This window comes from Anoplophora glabripennis, unplaced genomic scaffold (genome assembly GCF_000390285.2).
Source record: "Anoplophora glabripennis isolate ALB-LARVAE unplaced genomic scaffold, Agla_2.0 scaffold151, whole genome shotgun sequence".
Taxonomy (NCBI): Eukaryota; Metazoa; Arthropoda; class Insecta; order Coleoptera; family Cerambycidae; genus Anoplophora; species Anoplophora glabripennis.
Genome location: NW_019416371.1, coordinates 542,865 through 562,548, shown reverse-complemented (window position 1 = coordinate 562,548; position 19,684 = coordinate 542,865). Strand labels below are relative to the sequence as shown.

General features: G+C 33.9%; 2 protein-coding genes across 2 annotated transcripts in view; both read left to right on the top strand.

Annotated features, from left to right (window-relative positions):
• Positions 1–5,484, top strand: part of LOC108904147 (RNA-binding protein Musashi homolog 2) — a 215,433-nt gene extending 209,949 nt beyond the window's left edge. Inside the window, exons 4-5 of the mRNA XM_018706576.2 lie at positions 1,259–1,931; positions 4,476–5,484. Of these exons, the coding sequence (XP_018562092.1) occupies positions 1,259–1,931; positions 4,476–4,639 (837 nt within the window). The 3' untranslated portion in view covers positions 4,640–5,484. The remainder of the gene's footprint in view (positions 1–1,258; positions 1,932–4,475) is intronic.
• Positions 5,485–18,675: 13,191 nt separating this feature from the next.
• Positions 18,676–19,684, top strand: part of LOC108904146 (beta-sarcoglycan-like) — a 4,173-nt gene continuing 3,164 nt past the window's right edge. Inside the window, exon 1 of the mRNA XM_018706575.1 lies at positions 18,676–19,061. Within this exon, the coding sequence (XP_018562091.1) occupies positions 18,791–19,061 (271 nt within the window). The 5' untranslated portion in view covers positions 18,676–18,790. The remainder of the gene's footprint in view (positions 19,062–19,684) is intronic.

Sequence of the window (19,684 nt, the reverse complement as noted above, 5' to 3'; positions counted from 1 at the left end):
GGAACTAGGGTCCTTATCTCGGCGTTTTTTTAATATCATATTTCAAACCAATTACATCAAAATATTTTACTCTTCGATGTATTTTTTAAGTTGGTCGTTTACATTATAGAGCACGTGATTTGAATGTGGCAAAATGGCAAAATTCATCGAAGTCTAAAATATACATTAAATATTTATTTTACTTTTAATATTCTTATAAAAATTAAAGAAATACAACTTTCTCCAGCAATACAGTTTATTAAATAAACTATGGCAGAATTGAATGGAACAGTTCTTTTAAATACTATAAAATGCAGTACTTATTATGTAAAATTGATATTGTAACATTCAATAATATTCTAGACACAATTTACGCAATAACTGTAACAGTTAATTTTAAGGCAATATTTTATACGCCGACCTCTTCTGAGTACGGTAAATAGAATAATTATCATTATTTTTCAAAGAAATAATTGACTTTTGTTTTTAAATACGTAAAAAGACCTTCATACTTTTCAAAATATCGAAAGCACAATGAAATTTCAAAAGAAAACGTGAAAAGTCAATATAAATGTATTTTTCGGTGTCTAGCGACGACATTCATGGACTTTTGTTTACACCATTCAAAAGAGCCGACAAAATAAGTTGATTTAAAAAAGGCATCCCGGTAGCTACTTTCTAAGTGACACAATTCATTTGTTAAGTAAGAATTTTGAGAAGCCGAGCACAGCATGGACAAGCACTATGACGTCACAGCGCCCCTCTCCTGGCTACCGTTCGGTTCACTCTGGCTTTAATGAAAGTTTACATGGTTATTTCTTGGTCGAATCCATTCAAATTCAGTATATAAAGGAAGGCTTCTACTTTACCACGAGCCCAAGTTTATTACAAAATATTAAATAGAACAGCCACCATTTGATGTAATTGGTTTGATATCTGTATATTAAAAAACCGCCGAGATAAGGACCCTAGTTACCGTTTATTTTTGTTTTTTTTGTTAATAACTTTTTTATTTTGCAACTTAATCTGAAATTTACGCAAACGCGAGTCAATGTAACCACCTTTCGATCCACAGAACAGAGAATATACTCCTTTTTATTATGGTTGACTGTTCAGTCACAATTCTTTATCCTCTTAAAAGTAAGATTTTAAGATTTGTGTCATTCCGCAGTTTGGTCAACACGTATAAACAAATATTGAAGACTAGGAAATGCAGATTATAATATATTTTTTAAATTATGTGTTTCGCCAGACCAAAATATGCGTTTTTCTTTTGTAGAGAAGCCGCGGCTTCGGTTTCATAACGTTCTCTGAACCATCGAGCGTCGACAACGTGCTAAAGGTGCCAATCCACACATTAGACGGCAAGAAGATAGACCCGAAGCACGCCACGCCCAAGAACCGGCCCAAGCAGCCGAACAAAACCAAAAAGATCTTCGTCGGCGGCGTCAGCCAGGACACGTCCGCCGACGAGGTCAAAGCCTACTTCAGTCAATTCGGCAAGGTGGAGGAGACGGTGATGCTGATGGACCAGCAGACCAAAAGACACAGGGGCTTCGGCTTCGTCACGTTCGAGAACGAGGACGTCGTCGATCGCGTGTGCGAAATCCACTTCCACACCATCAAAAACAAAAAAGTGGAATGCAAGAAGGCTCAACCCAAAGAGGCAGTTCAAGCCAGCGCTCAATTGCTCGGCAAGCGGCTGATGCTGAGCGGCCTGGGAATGAGGATGGCCGCCCCGGCACCGGGAACCATCGCCGCGGTGAATCCCCTCGCAACGATACAAGCTCAGGCCCACGTTCAAGCCGCAGCTGCGGCCGCCGCGGCCGTGCAGGCCCAGTCTGTCGCCGTCGCCGGCTACGGAAAACTCTTTGGGGCATACCCGCACTTGGCTAGTTACCGTTATTCGCCTTACCCGATGACCGCTGTCAGTGCTGGAGTTGGAGCAGCTGGTAAGTAGTACCCTACCCTAAAGCTCGTTAAGCGTAACATTGCGCGTGGACACTTCCAAATTGTAAAAATATTTGGTAAAACATACTTTGTTCTCCAAATATTTGGCTATATATTAATTGGCGTCCAACGTTGGGCGCCGAATCAGATGATTCCAAGGTAATTTATAGTATAAGTTTAGTATGATCAGGAAATTACTTTTTTAAATTATTTTGTTGAAACTTGACATTTCGACCATTTTGAGATTTTTATACTATTTTGCATTCCTATGGGTAAGGCATAGTTGGTTTAAGAAACAACGTAAGTCCAGGACTTTGATTTCTTCTGCATTAAACTGTCCCGCTTGCCAAGTTTTTACTTAGCAGATTATAACTGGCAGAAAATTAAGTTCTTGGCATTTTTGCAAGAAGAGTTTTTGGTATAATTTCATTTTAGTATCTGCATTGCAAACAATTACAATTAATTTTAAAGAAGAGAAGGTTTTAAGTCCATTTATTCCTGCTAGTTTTAAAATTTTTTCAATTAAAAATATTGTGCTTACTTTTTCCATAAAATGTTTGTAAAGTTCAATGAAGTGTGTATTTGTATATGGAAGATGTTCTAATTTATGAAATAAGGCTGTCAGAACTGAGCCGCGAGACATAAGCGTGCGCATGATATATTAAAAAGCAACAAATTAAATTGTCTACAATACACTACCATAATACGCATCATTCGCACGATAACAAGGCAACAGTATACTAACGTGACGTGAACGTGAAAAGCATTCTGAGGCAGCGGCTCACACATGGCCGCCATTGAATTCATGGCAGAACTGTCAGTTTTAATTATTTCATATTATAAAAGAAACACTTGCTGTAGCTGAAACCAAGAAAGAAAATTTGAAAACATTGCTCAAATGGATGCAGAATAAACCGAAGTCCATTTTTTCCTTTATGTTCCAGTAAACGTTTAGATTGTTTTTGTTTAAATTAACTCACTCTTATACACTTATAAGAACTTTACATTGTTTTTCTCACTTGTTTGTTTTAAAATTTATAAAAATGCAATATTTTAATGGGTCAAATTAGTTGTTAGTTTCAAATACGTTTGTCAGTATATATAAAATAACCAGAAAATGAAAGATATAAAAAAAATCAAAATGGCACGGTCACCCGCAAAGCTACTTTGACGAACTATGTATATAGAACTGATGATTGACTGTTATTACAAGAAAACGTAGTTATAAATGCCCCCATTTTCCTCAACAACTATTATTAAAAAAGTTTTACAACATCTCTTCCTTTTCGAAATGTGTATGTAAATAGAGAAAAACACGGGTTGATCAGGTCTGTAAAAATTAAAAAAATATATATTTATTTTTTGTTCAGAATAATGTGGACGCCTCTGACTACAATCAATTATGGTTACGTCTAAATAAATATTCACTTTAGGTATATACAGGGTTCGTAGTGGCCGGGAAAACCGGGAATACCGGGAAAAGTCAGGGAATTTGTTATTCTTCATAAAAAACAGGGAATAGTCAGGGAATTTTAAAAATATTGATGAAAGTCAGGGAATTTGATGTTTGCAACTGGAACTTTTGTGAAAGCCGACCCTGGGTTCTTGAAAGAGAAAACTATTTGTGGTTTTGAAACCTTTATAATAGGTTGTTAGGGTATAAAAAAGATTTTGGAGTCCAGTCGAAAAAAAATTTAATGCATAAACACCAATTAGTATGTAAAAATGAACTACAAGTGACCTGGATTTTTTTTTATAAGTCAGGGAAAACCTGGAAAAGTCAGGGAATTCTTTATTACTTTTGAACTATGAACCCTGTATATATTCACCACCAAAATTTCAAAATATTTGGATATTAGGTGAACAAGATATCAGGGTGGCTCCATGAAAAGTGGGACACATTGTATGTATGTATGTATGTATGTATGTATGTATGTATGTCGGAGGGTGGTGGAATTGTTTTTCCACCGCGGAACTTAGGCCTTATTAGGCCCCTTGTACACCCTCCTTCATTACTCGAGTACTTTTCTTGAAACCATCCTACTTACTATATGGGTGGCTTGGTGGCAAAGTCTCGTACGGTTTATGTATGACAGCATGGTCTTGAGTCACAGAGATTTTCTTTGCTCTGTTCTCATTACCATTTATCGGGGACCACACGCATGCGGAAAATGTTGAGCGATCCAGGTCTCTGGTAGGCTGCCACAGCCACATCCCCGAGCCTGCCTTAGATCACCCATCCAAATTCCAGCCTGCGTCCGTGATGCTTACCTCGCAAATCGAAATCCACCGGCCAAGACACCCGGCTAGGCGGTCCCGGGACACATTGTATATTGTCATATCTGTTGAAGAATGAAGAAGAGATATTGAAATACTTTTTTAATAAAAGTTGTTGACAGAAAAGAGGAATTTTATCGTACCTTAAAGGTCCGTACTTGCCGTTTTCCATATTTTCGTTACATTTTTCAGTAATTCTAAATAATTAAAAAGTAATGTATTCTCCAATAATATAATATGATAGATTAATGGTTGCTTTTGTTTGGTAGGTGCTGGAGGCCAGCCAACCCCGGCCCCGGCAGCTGCGGCCCCGACACTAGCGCCCCCGGTAGCAGCGAGCCCATACCAAGGCTACAATCTCACCAACGTGGACATGTCGAGTTTCCAGGGCGTAGATTGGGGCTCGATGTACGGTGTAGGCATGTATGTCTGAACGGGGACAAACCACTTGCTCACACTGTTGTTTTGTATTCATTGTTTTAAGTGTTTAGGGCCCGGAGGTGGCCCGACGGACTTCCAAACGATACATTTCCAATTGTCAATGGCGGCGTCTCGTGCCTATTCTCAGTGTGTTTTAAAATGATTCGACAAAAACTGTGTATATAGGGTCACATTGCGATATGCTGTGGGCAGTATATTTATGAAGCATCACACCTGCTTGGTATTCCTTTCCATTTGACCGATGCCGCCTTCTGCTCATATGGCATTTAGCAATAACTCGCAATAATCAGTATTAATTGAACGCAGCGTCGTTTAAATTTCCGTATTATATATCTGATATTCCTGTTGGATGGCAATAATAATAAATTATTTATAATCAAGCGGTTAAGTAATACGGTTGTGTTGAGTGTACTTAAATTATTGTCTAGTACTTAATTTATTACTTACTATTTGACTGAAACGGCGGTACGTTTGGAACCATGTTTGTGTCAGTTATTCGCTACTTAATCACGTTTCGTTCTGTCGATCGATCTCATCCGTATGATTAGTACTTAAGGTGCGCCAAGTCTTTGCGGAAATGCTCCTGCCTCCATAATTTTTTTTCTCACCGTACAAGAATACCGCAAAATTTTGACATTTCATTTGCGTGTTTCACTGAATGTTATCCCAAAACAAAAGGCTAATTTGTTGTAAGAGTATGTATGCGATAATAGAGTGTCTTCAACAATATCCGAGTGTCACATGACCACGAACAAATATTTTTTACGTCACGTCTTCTCAACTTTTGTTTAAGAGGGCTCTATAGCAAATAAGCAACCAGCAATATTAATAGATTTTATCACACAGTTTGTCTAAATATGAATCAATGCACAAATAACAGACTTTCCCCCATTCTAACGCAAATTTTCTATAAAATGGAGTTAATTTGAAACTCAAATTACTTTTTGTTGTAAAGAAATTTGTAATTTGCCGCTTTTAAACAAGTAAATTACTAATTTCTTTACACCAAAAAGTAATTTTAGTTTCAAACCAAGTACTTTTTATAGAAAATCTTTGTTAATATGGAGGAAAGTCTGTTATTTGTGCATTAATTCATATTTAGACCAACTGTGCAATAAAATCTATAAAAATGTATTGCGCCGGTTGCCTATATGCTATAGAGCCCTCTTAAGTCAAATGCTTGTATCATCATGCCATAAAGATCCCTGCAAGCAGTTAGCTAATTGCTCTTTCCATTTTCCTGTAATGGTCGCCTAGCTGTCAATTCTGCATGACCCTTTATAGAGGGTGTTGCGAAATTAATGCAACAAAATTTGGTCAAAGATTCTTAAGACAAATTTAGGGGAGCTGTAATTTTTATTTTTGACAACTGGCCTCCTGTTTTGGAGTTACAGCCCCCTGAAATCCGCCCCTAAGAATAGTCTTTTTTTAATATCTCGGAACCCTGTTGTACGAGAATCACTAAAATTGGTACACCGGGGTTTTGTGATGTGGAATCCGATGGTGCTGCGCTTTTCGGCGGGGAATCCCCTTAAGACAATTTTTCGTGGGTCCCCTCATCTTTAGAACCAAAAAAATTTGGTCGCATATTTAAATTTCTTAAAAATTATTAGTCCGCTAGAAAGCCATTAAATTTAGAAGCTTTTTTGTCCCTTGATACTTTCTTCGTAAAACGCAATGTTTTCGAGAAAAATGACAAAATGTGATCGAATGCATATCGTGATTCGCCATTTTTCTTAAAAACTTTGCGTTTTACGAATAAAATATCAAGAGCCAAAAAAGTTTCTAAATTCAAGGGCTTTTTAGCCAACTAATAATTTTTAAGAAATTCAAATATGCGTCAAAATTTTTTTGGTTCCAAAGACAAGGGAACCTACCAAAAAGCGTAGCGCTTTCAGATTCCATATGTCATAAAACTCCCTGTGTACCAAATTTAGTGATTCGCGTACAACAGGATCCTGAGATATAAAGAAGACTATCCTTAGGGTCAGATTTCAGGGGGCTGTAAATCCGAAAGAGGCGGCCACTTGGCAAAAATAAAAAATACGGGTTGCCTAAATTTGTCTTAAGAATCTATGACCAAATTTTGTTGCATTAATTTCGGGACACCCTGTATACAAAATCATTAAATTTACTGAATGTCAACAGCAAACTGATCACGTGGGACTCGGAACACTGTTGAACGCTCTGTATATTAAAAATTTGTCGTTTGGTATGTACCTTACAATCACAAAGTAGTCCCTTTTACCAGATCTGCCCTAGTGTGCGTCAAAATAATGTGACTGGTACGACCTTTCAAAAAGTACTAATCCCAACATTAATTTTACAACGTAAATTTTACACAAAGAAAAATTCTTGAGCATTTCCGCGAGGCTTACGGCCTCCGTTTGCGTATTTAAATGAAATTTGTTAGTGCAGCTGCGCCACAGCTTGCCGAGCAGGTTCGGCCCTCCCCGTCTCTCATTTCCGCAGATCTAGTCAAGGCGATATCGGCCTGGTGTTATCATCACTCCTTTCACATAGACAGACCTGCCTACATTCCGTAGTAGCTGTGCATCGAGTTTTTTTTTTCAATACGTGTGATTCGCGGACCAATGCGTCTGTTGCCTGGCCACGTGCCATGGCGCAGCGAAACTAAGAGCACCACCCTCTCATACGTGATTAACCCAGCTGTGGCAGCTACGCACTCGTCACACGAGATAAACGGAAAATCCACCGCAGGGTCGCGAGCCGCGACCGAACTCAGGACAATTGTTACTCATAAGTAAGATAGTGGCGCAAGTCTGGAAATTTGTCGGCGTTTACCATCAATTCACCGATTCGCACCTCAAATTTTTATGGTGGAGTTAACGACAGGGTGTATACCAGTCTGGGAAACAGAATATAGACCAGGAAAATGTCTATATATTTTACTTGTAATTTTATACACTGGATACTTATTTGTAATTATTGAGCTTTCAAGGGATATATAACTTTCAAGGAATTTTTTAAAATTACTTATAAAGTATCGCTGTCAGATGTCACTTTGCGGAAAAGTAAATTTGTCATAAAATTTGTGTAACTCCGTTTTTATAGGGCGACAGGGTTTTTTTTTTGGTAGTGTCGCCATCTAGTATTCTCGCCCCTAACTTTGGCTGATTACCTAACTCTCCCTCAATCTATTTTGAGTGATTGCAATTTTCATATCAAAATATTTACTACGACGCATATCCACAAAATAAGAGTTCTCAATTTAAAAAAAATCAAAATAATTTTGATTTCTTGAAAAATCTGAAACAGCAAAATGGATACTCAAGTACATCCAACCCAAGTTTGTCATCGAACCTAACCTTGAAAACTTGTGTGATAGAATTTGATGTGTTCAAATAGCATAGAAATCGGGATATAGCATGTTTTTTAAACAGTTGAGTACAAATTTGACATCAAAATTTGTCAATCGAATAACAACCACTTTTTAACCTCGAAAAAATCGAGGTTATCAAATTTTTATACATATGGTTTTGTATATAGACCTCGTGAAATAATGGAAAGAAAATAATAAAATGTGTTTTACTGCTCGAGTAATCAATTCTTTTAGAGTATACGTTAGAATTTCAATCTAACCTCAAATAATTGCGTGAACCCATTCGAAATAGGAGCCAGCCAGTCTTGCGCTTCCAAAACCTCGGACAGTGCTTATGAACCTTCGAACTATCTAATTAATCCAAGTAACGCGAGACAGCAAAACTCGCACCTTAATATTTTTGAGGATTGAAAGTGGTCGTTGTTCGATTGATCAATTCTGGTGTCAAATTTGTACTGACGCTCTTTAAAAATATATTTCAAATATGCTATGGCTTGATTTCCATATAATTTGAATGTATCGAATGCTTCATGTTTTTCGAAGTTGGAATTCTAATCCATACATTCAGAGTAGCAGATACTTGAGTACCCATTTTCGTTAACTTATTACTAGGGCTGTCAGAACTGAGCCACGAGACATAGACGTACGCATTATTTGTTAAAAAACAACAGATTAAATTGTCTAGAATACCAATGGATAGGAATTCCACAACATCCGCACGATAACAAAGGCAACAGTATACTAATGTGACACGAACCTGAAAAGCATTTTGAGAACGGCTCTTGCATGTTTCGGTTTACCTGCTTGGCACACCATTAAATTGCGGCTCTCGCTGACAGCCCTACTTATTACACGCCTGGTTGTTTCGCAAGCACCAGTTTTTGCTATTTCCAATTATTTCTGAGTTTAGAAAAAAATTCTGATGTGGTGGCGCAGTTCTGATGTCAAATTCGTATCCAATGTAGTCCACAGGATACAAAAGTTTTTTTTTTTCATTTCGTGTTTATTTACTGATTTTGTATTGTATGATAAACTGTTTTCCACCAAAAATATAGAGCAAATATGCAACCAGCAATACATTTTTATGGATTTTATTGCACAGTTTGTCAAAATATGAATCAATTTACAAATAACAGACTTTCCTCCATTCTAACGCAGATTTTCTATAAAATGGATTTAGTTTGAAACTCAAATTACTTTTTGGTGTAAAGAAATTTGTAATTTACGATACAAATTTCAAATTTCTTTACAACCATAAGTAATTTGACTTTCAAACTAACTCCATTTTATAGAAAATCTGCATTAGAATGGAGGAAAGTCTGTTATTTGTGCATTGAATCATATTTAGAAAAACTAATAAAATTTATAAAAATGTATTGCTGGTTGTCTATTTGCTATAGAGCCCTCTTAAGAATTTCCTATCCTTAAGAATATTTATTCGAAAAATCATTTTCATTTATAACATTTTAAAATTGGTATTTTAATCAAAAAATTAAGAAAACAGTCCTAATTAAAGTCGAAAGTGCTACTACTACTACAAAAAAAAACGGAAAATGTAAGTTTAAAACAATGAATATTTTTTCCATTTGGTAGAAATTGCCAGTCTTTTTGGTCAAAACTATTGGTATACACCCTGTCGTTTCTGTCTTATTAATCTTATTTTTTACGAATTTGTGCTCTTTTAAAAAACGATATACTTTTAACGTCAGTTTCCTGTTCAATATCGGTTCTAAATGCTGGATAAATCTCAGGATTTGCACTATTTACTGGGTTGTGAACTCCGCTCACCCGTTTCTAAGGAGATTGTTTTCAGAAATAGTCTCTAAAGTGTTCATTCAGTTCTTCTAGGAACATTTTTAATACTCTTAGTGAAAGTATTCGAAGAAATGATTGTTTAGAAATAAACATTGACCTGTACACGAAAAATTATTGTTCGACCTTAAAGTAAAGGTGAAAAAATTTATTATATTTATAAATGTTAACAGTGTCATATATTGTGCGATCTGTAATATATACTGTAATGTCTATTTTAACACAATAACGGTATTACAATTAATACTTGTATATAAATGTAAGAGGAGCCTGTAGGGCGGTATTTTTCAGCAGATATTACTTTAGAAAATTAAGCGAGGATATAAACATCATCGGTGGACTTCTGTTTATTCGCTACTTATTATAAGTATTTCGTTAATTGTTGTCTGATTACTCAGTATTCACTCCCGACTGATTTGCTCTTAGTTTCGTGTCGCTCATAGTAATTTTAAAATGTTCATACTGATGTTTTTATAATGTATGCTTAGTATTAGTGCCGCCTGGGGACAGGCAGTTGTTCAGCCTTGTGATAGTTGTTGGGCTGCCGTGGATCTGTCTCCAGCCAAGTTGCGGTTTGATTTTTTCGCCCCGTTAACTCCCCCGCCCTCGTAAGGCCAACGCGCGACCCTCCCCCGAAACCGCAAGCGGCAGCTATCGGGATCAGGACTAAGTGATATCGTTTCGAGAAGAGAAAAAAGTGGCGGGTTCGTGGGAGCGTTGCGCGATATTGGCTTTCGGCATCAGAAGTGGGATCAGGAGGGGGGGATTTGGGGGGCGGTCCTAAGTTCTTGCGATGGTCACAGTGGTGCCAAATCTACTAGTTTAACCTCGGCGGTCGAGTCGCAGCTTGGCTCAGGCGTGAGAACTTTGTAAATTATTATCCAGTTGACAAGCAATAAGTGTTGTGAGAAAGAATGAACCCTCTATTTTTGTATTCAATTATAAATGTTAAGACAAATAAAAATTTAGTTTCACTTGACAAGTGAACCCTGCTAAGAAATGTAAATACTGTAGTTTTCAGAGGGTCGGTTTGATTATGGCAAACTAAACGGTCAGAATAACCTAGGTATAAGTATATACCTACTCGTTATATAGACATTTATGTTTAGCTGTTTGTCGTATGTATTTTAAAGTTACTGTAGCTACATAAGTACTGTATAATTTTCATAGTTCTAGTTTTTAGTGTATGTAGTATGTATCTCTGTGTGTAGTGTAGTGCGGCTCGAGTCGCAGTTGCACTGTAGTAGAGCCGTTATGAATAAAGTAGTTTCATAAAGTAGACATATGCTTGATCAATCCTTGATGATGCTTGACTGGCCCTATTAATACCGGTCAAATTAGCATTCCGTCTCGATTCGTTCCTGGTAAGCTGAAATTTTGTAGACGTATGGAGATCACTCTCCGCCTTGAACATGAGCTTTGGTTAGAATTGTCCCGTAATAGGCATAAGTAGTTCGTTCCGTTACGTCGATCCCTTCGATTAGGTGAAGTATATCCATATGATCAACCGCGTTAAAATTTTCGATAGAGGAGATGCAAATTTTTTACAATTCACAAAATAAAAAAGTTTAACACTTAACAGTCTCGAAAACAAAAGAGGTTAACTGAATTCCATAAAAAATGTGCTAAATGACTTCAATTCTGAATTTAAAAGCAAGTTACTTTTCATAGTGATATACAGGGTATCGTGCTTAAATATGATACAAGCCTGTAACTTTATTTTTTGGCCGAAAGCAAAAAAAAAACTCTAAAATTGTGATACTGCTGTTTTTATTAATACAATTCATGGCCAACTAGGACGCGTTTTCTTTACATCAAAACAGCTTATTGGTATTAGCGATTTTTTTTCCAAAAAGCGTTACGTATTCTCATTCAGCATCCCTTAAAACGTCTTACCACCAAGTTTCATCAAAATCAATACATCTTCAGGCAAGCATTCATTCCATGATGTCCCAAAATGTAATACAAGCCTGTAACTTCTTTATTTTACGACCGATTGGGGATGCTGAATGAGAATACGTAATCTGTTTTTTGGAAAAAAAATCGCTAATACCAATTAGATGTTTTGACGTCAACAAAACGCGTCATAGTTGGCTGTAAATTGCATTAATAAAAACATCAGTAATACATTAGATAAGTTTTTTTTATCCTACATTCTAAAAAAAAGAATTTTGAAATCGGTCAAAAAACAGAAGCTACAGGCTTGGATCACATTTAAGCACGACACCCTGTATATGGTGTGCATTATCAATTTTTGAAAAATCAACTGAATTATTTGAAGTTGGATATAATTTTGATAAACAAAAATTAATTTTTGATGTTTTTTTTTTAACATTGCGATGGTAAATATCGAATTAAAATTTGTCGTATGTTGAAAATTATAATTACAATTATTCTGAACATTCTATGAAATAATTATTTTATAATTTTGAAAAATTTAGTTTTTTTAAAGAATCGCATACTTAATGTGAGTAAACTAAAATGCTGGTTAGTATAAAAATAAAAAATGATATTACTTTGATTGTTACAATTAGTATTAACGTTCTTTGAAAGAAATTTTTTTAAAAACTGACAAAATGTTTCGTTTGAAAAATAAGTACTGCTTTAACCAGTGCAACTTGATGTGAAAAAAATTGTGTTGGTTAATAGGGAAATACAAAATAATGATGACATCGATTATTAGAATTTATCATGAACATTTCAATTTTTCTTTTTTTGTAATTTTGAAAAATAAAAAACAGTAAAGTATTATTTTAACCAGTACAACTTAATGTGAAAAAAGTTGAGTTGGTTAATATGGAAATAAAAGATAATGCCATATATTCGATTATTAAAATTATGAACATTTGGTGAAATAATTTCAGTATAATTTAAAAAAATTATAGTTTCATTAAAAAACCAGGTACTGTTTTAACGAATGTAAAAAAATATCCAAAAGGCGTGTAAGTAATATAAAGCTAATTTTGTAAAAAAAACAAATATCAAGTAGCTAAAAATTAAAAAATTTGTTATCCAATAATTTTTTTTAATTCCAAAACATCAAGAATTGAAGTTATCTATGTTACCAAACTGCACACTTTACAGATCTTAATTCAGTATTTTATTTATTTTTCAAGATATCGGCCTGCAGAATTTTGAACAGAACACCTTGTACATATGTTTCTTTTTTTAAACGACTGTCATTTAGAAAGAATATCAACTTATTATTATTAAAACCCCACCAAAATTGACCCAACCTAATTTATTATAGAAGAAATTTGGAAATAAATTTCTGAATCCTATGATTTTAAATAAGAAAAATTATAATGCAACAGCGACAATTCATCAAAATTAAAGTGATTGTATTTTAATAACGAACCGAGACCCATACCCATTTTTTAAGGGATGATTTCTGGGCCCTCAGAATATTTCCATGACGAAAAAATTTCAAATGAAAATAATGGTGCGTTAAGATCTCACAAAAGGTATATTATTTTCATAATCAACCGACATACAACGGGTGCTTTCCTTATTTTTTTCAAAATAAATTTTTCTTTGGGAGTAATATTTATTTACATTTTAATGCAACACTAACATTTCATTTTTGATGCTTCATAGTGCTGTAACAAAAAACATTTAAATTTGCGAGAAATAAAACACCTTTTTGTATCTATCGGTTATGAAAAAAAAATAAAAAAATTGCAAATATAGGGGGCATTCCACGCCAAATCGACCACTTTTAACCCTGACCCCTTTTAATTTCGCTTTGGCTTTTATTGTTTTCTGTCCCATTGAAAACCTCTGAGAATTTTTTCAAATTTTTCCACACAACTCAAAAAGTTATTTTTAAAAAACATCTTTTTTTTAAATAACCATAACTTTTTCAAAAATTGAGTTATGGTGACGTTTTTTTTTTCAAAATGTTTGTTTTTAAATGTACTTTTTGAAAAAAAATAGATCAAATTTATCTGGACCTATCAACTCTTTTTTTCCACAATTTTCGAAAAAAAACGAAAATTTCTCCGATTTCCATATTTGAAATTTCTTTTTTCTAAAAAACAATTTTTATAAATCGTCAAATTTTTTCAGTGTATTTTCGTTTTCTATTTTTTTTGATAGAATTTTTTTTTCAAATTTAGCTTATTTTATATTATTGGACGACAGTTATTTGTATCGGAATGAATAAGAAGCATTATAAATACATATGTTGCTAGTTTGTCATTTCTGAAGAGAAAAAGAGGACTAAACACTAATTATGATCATTCTTATTCTATGCAGCGATTGATGACAATTTCAAAAAGTCAAAAGAGGATGGTTTCAAAATAATTTATTCGAGTTCAAGTGCGTTGCATGTCTTTTTTTAAAGCCCACTGTTCGTCCAAAAATGGATCAATTAACAACTTTTTTTTCATTTTCTTTGTTTTTGGATGGTTTTTGAAAAAAAAAATACAAAAAGTTATTCAAAACGATATTCTATTTTTTCTTAACTTTTTCAAAAAAATCTAAATTTTTTTCATGTTTCACTTAATTATTTCTTTCATATATATATATTTTTTGTAATTTTAGAATTCTATATACATTTTCAAAAATTTTCAAAATGTGTAAAATAAGCTAAATTGAAAAAAAAATTTTTTAATCAATAAAAAAATAGAAAACGAAAAAACCACTGAAAAAATTTGAGGATTTATAAGAAATTAAAAAAATTTCAAAAATGGTAATTGGAAAAAATTGAAAAAAAAACGGTGAAGATAGGTCCAGATAATTTTGATGTATTTTTTTTCAAAAAGTACATTTAAAAACAAAATTTTTGAAAAAAGTCCCTATCTCAATTTTTTAAAAAGTTATGATTATTTTACAAAAAATCATAACTTTTTGAGTTGGGTGAAAAAATTTGAAAAAATTCTCAGAGGTTTTCAACGGGGTAGAAAACAATAAAGTTTCAGCCAAATTGAAAAGGGTCCTGACCCTAAAAGTGGTCGATTTGGCGTGGAATACCGCATACGTATAAACAATAAGATTTTAAAGTTGGCCATATGTAAATATTTCAACAATTTTGTTTGAAATTTTTTTTTATTAAGATTTTCATGTGATTCTAGAAATCATCCCCTAAAAAACGGCATGATTCAGATGCTTAATTGACTATGCTAATGACTAATTGACTATATGCTAATATGACTATGATGATATTTTTTTGGAATCGTAAACGAATTGTTTGATTGATCATGTGGGTTCTTTGAAATCCTGTAGTGAATATAATATAGAGGGTGTTTGATCATATCGTACATTTCCACATAAAAATAATATGGAATATTAAATAAATTGCCTAAACATTGTATTGTAAAAAAAACAGTTGAACATCACAAATATACTCAACCCGTATTTCACATCCGTGACTTTTTCCTACAAAACCTTAGCAGTTCATTTACTACTTTATGCCTCTGTTTATATTTTTTCAAATAAGGGTTATGATCAGACACTATTTGGTTTTGCGAGGCGTCCGAGACACGTGCGAAATTTCAACTTGCGGAGGAGTTTACCCGCCTCGACCCTATCTTGCTAATTTGACTGCACCATAATCGGCTGGACAGTCTGCCCAGACCAGCGTGATTGCTAATTATTAACATAGTCTAGTCTAATCACCGCTTTCTGTGATAACAGTCTGGTCACTCACTGCACGGTCTGTGTCTGTAGCTGTTTCCGTGCCTTAACCGCGTCGCGGACCCCAGGGAGTGCTGAGAGCGCGTCGCCACAGGAACTTGTAGTAAGATTTTGGTGGTAGAGAGGTAGGACTGGCCTGTTGAATGTGTATGCAGTAGATGTTCGTAACTATATTTACATAATATTTACATGTAGGGACTAGGGAATCCGTGGAAACAATTTGTTGAAGTCCAAATGCTCCAAAACCCGTAAAAATTTAGTTGTACTACCTGTATCGTTGCTTTCGAGTATATATTTATATAGGTCACTAGTTGAAGCAATATTTTTCAATATATTCACCGTAACGCGTTAGAAAAATGCTTGACCCTATACAATATTTAACTTGTACCTGACGATATAACCTTTCTTTGAAAATATAAGTAAATTAGGGGCCAATTATTTGAATAAAGGAAAATAACTACCAATTAAATATTTTCCTTACTGAAAACTAAGATTTCAACGAAAACAGCATTGGGCGAAAGTGTAAATATAGTGTCAACAAATTGCTTTCGGCGGTAGAGTTTAACAAAATACCGTAACTGTGTCATACACGGGACAGGTGGACAAATTGACAAACATCATTGGTCGTCTGTCTGTCTGAAAGAGTTGCCTTGTTGTCTTCCTCAACCTACTGTACGAGTAGGGAAAAAATTCAAATCTAATATATCGTATAATAGCTGTGTGTAGTGTTGTAGTTACCAGGCCTAAATTTAGACTTACATATCCTCTACATAGACTAAATAATGTAACAGGACAATTTTTAAAGGATCAATTAAGTAGTATATTTTCAAAATTGTGTATATATTCAAAGAAGTACGTATTCTATTGATATTAAAATTAATATTGTTAATGGTAATTAAATAAGCTACATTCCAGGAAAAATTGTAACTCATGTGATGTACAAATTTACAATATTTAATTTATAAGAATAAAAAAGTAATTTATGAGAAAACTCCTTTCTGTGTAGTCAGCAGACCACAAATCTTAGTAGTTAGATATATAGCTCTACCAAATATATATTAGAGGAAATTTCAACTGTGAGTGATATTTCGATTGCTGTTTGAATGAGAGTACGAAAGAAATTTACTAGTGAGAATAGCATAAGTATTTTGAATTAATATATGGATATATGTGACAAAATATCTAAATAAAGAAAATAATACATATATAAAAATAGGTAACAAAATAATTCTTAAAATTCCATTCTCAAACCTCCTACCAGATTCAGAAATCGTTAAAAAAAGATATGAAAATCTTTTTGGAAGCTAGAAGTTGGCAAAAAAAAAATCCTGTGAAAATCTGTGCATAAGCGACCTATGAAAGGTAAGTATCTACTTCAAATTTTTAAGTACCTATCAAATAAAATCAGTTTTGATATGAGTTAGTTAATATATCTTCTAACAGTATTTTCGAAATTGTCAAAGCAATTAATATAAACTAAGATTTACTGTTTTCATTGTTAAGGGCATGGGTATGCAACAAAAAAATTCAGAATTAACTCAACTTTTACTTACCGCATAATTCTCTATATAAAATTTAGCAGTCAGCATTCTCGGCTAAAACAAATATTAAAATTTAACACAAACAGTGGGTCATTTGAAAAATTCGCGGCGGTAATATTTTAAATACTTTTGGCTCATAGCGACATCTATGCATTTATCTCAACGAGTAACCACGGCCCATAAACCTAAAAGAAATCGAGACGGCATAAGCTGCATATAGCCAGCGACTGCAAAATCATGGTCAGCTTTAAATGATCCTGCCGATAATATATGATACTCATAAATCCAATTCAGGCACTCATTAATCAAGTAATATTTTAAAATTTATTTTTAGTGTTTTTTCCAAGTTTCAAAAGATAACAAATAGGTAATTTTTTAATTACATTAGGGATACTGACTAAAAGTCCGTTAGACCTTAGCAAAGCTACGCAGACACCAAGCAAGTTGAATTATTTCAATAATCGGATAATCATTTGAATAATTAATCGCCTTTTTCTAGTAAATCTTTATAAGTATTTAAACCATAGAAATTTAACTAATATAGGTATACTAATTCCAATGATTTGAAGATTTTTAATTATAGCAGCCTTAGCAAAAATTTAACCACGTTCAGATTTCCTTGTTTTCAAATGCTTCCAAAAATAAGAAAATTCTTGGCAACTGGCGATTTTTGTAAGATAAACTGAAAACCACTATTTTGAAAATCTTGAAAAATAAAAATGATTTCCAGGGCACCATTAAAGCATGAAACATTGATGGAGGAAACTACATCGATAGAAATACATTAACAATTACAATCTTTCAAAATCAGCCCGGGAATTTTTCAAATTGCTCTCTAGTTTGCTTATTTTTATAAATTTCATATCTTAGTACCCTTAACTGTGTCAGCTGGATTATTGATTTGTTCTATCTCCGTTCCTCTTTCCAGATTATCACTTTATTAGTGTTAAACATTATTGTAGACTATTTTTATCTATCCCCATTGGAAAAGTCAATGAACACTTATTTTAGAGAATATGCTTTTCATATTTATTCATTGATTTTTTTTCAATAGAGAGAGAGATTGAAATAATTTTAAAATACCTTATCGCTAAAATTACATTTCAAACAAAAATAGAGATAGAACAGTCCAATAATCAGCCGACGCTATGTAAAAATATTATTTTGGACAGCTTACCGTTTCTTTGGCCGACTTCTTTTTTGACGCATAGTTAGCCTAAAAAAATGCCCCATTACCTACACGTATCCATCTCAAGGTACTACTTACTTACGAAAGTCCTTACTAAATTCTTCATTGCAATTTAATTAATTTGGTAATTCGCTATTCACAAAAATTTTGTTAAATATATTAATGAATAAAAGTACGTTTAAGATCAGTCTATTGTACTGACATTGACAACATTACAGTGAAATTACATTTAAGCATAGTCGGCTGGATTAAAATATTTTTTTTTTCAGTAATTTAAAAAGCCATGTTCTTAAAATAGCCCTGTAAATTATGAGGGATTTGATAAACAGTCAAGTTTCTACATTGTCGGCGTGAGTACAACATGCATTTTGAGTTTATGTTAAATGTTATATTCTCAGCATCTTTTAATCCACACGGTATCAATGTCGAGACTCGAGATGGCGATAAATTTAGACATTCGCTTAGGCGTCGGCGTCGGGGCGCTGTCTCACGACCGCGATCGACCGTTTCAGATGCTACATCGCGAACGTGCTGAAATGTATCACTAAAATCTTTCTTCTACATATTTTGTGATTCTGATGTACAAAAAAATACCCTAAATAAGTTGATTCACATATCAAAATGTTGGATTCTCCACAAACCTCGGAGGTTTTTTCCGACGAAACACATTCAGTGTCGATTCGAGACAAAACGTTGTTAAATAGGTCAGTGTCTAAACACAACAACAACAATAATTTCGTGACTGGATACATGCCTGTGGAAAATACGAAGCCAGCGGCCAGAGGAAGGAAAACCTTTGCTTTTTGGACGTTGGTGGGTTTGCTGTTCATTCTCGCCATTGGGAATCTCATTCTCACCATGACGATACTCACAGTTTTGAGAATGGGAAAGGGTAAGTTTATCGCTTATAATTATATTGCTTTCCTTGCGTTATCTTTATTATTCTACAATCCACTTGCTTATAAATTTTCATTTTTCTATTCGCCAGAACAGCGAGGTGCGACATCTATTATATTAATTTAAAATCGCTCACTCTAAAAGGAAAGCTTTCTCTTTTATCCAACGAGATAAAAGATCGTTTTTTTTCTCTCTCTCTCTCTCTTTAGTTTTATCACTTTTATCTAGTATTCTGCCTAGATAAATGATACTATAGATAGGAAACTTGAACAGATTTCGTGGTCATTAACAGCGCTAACTGTTGACACTTTCTCCAACTTCTATTGCTTTCCTTTTCTAGGAATTATCGGTAATACAGTGAGTTAAATTACCTGTAGCCAGTAAAAGATGCAAGCGCCATCTAGTTGTACGCTCTACAACTATATACCTACCTACTCAATATTTGTTTTAGGTATTCTGCCGCCGCTAAATTTAAAATTACATAACAAATCTCACCCTACACAGATCACTCAGAAATTGATTTTGTAAAATAATTTTCACGTAGATAATTTTTTTTGTCACCATGAGAAAATAAGTACATTTGATAAAAAGCATTAAAATCACTCAAGCATTAAAGAC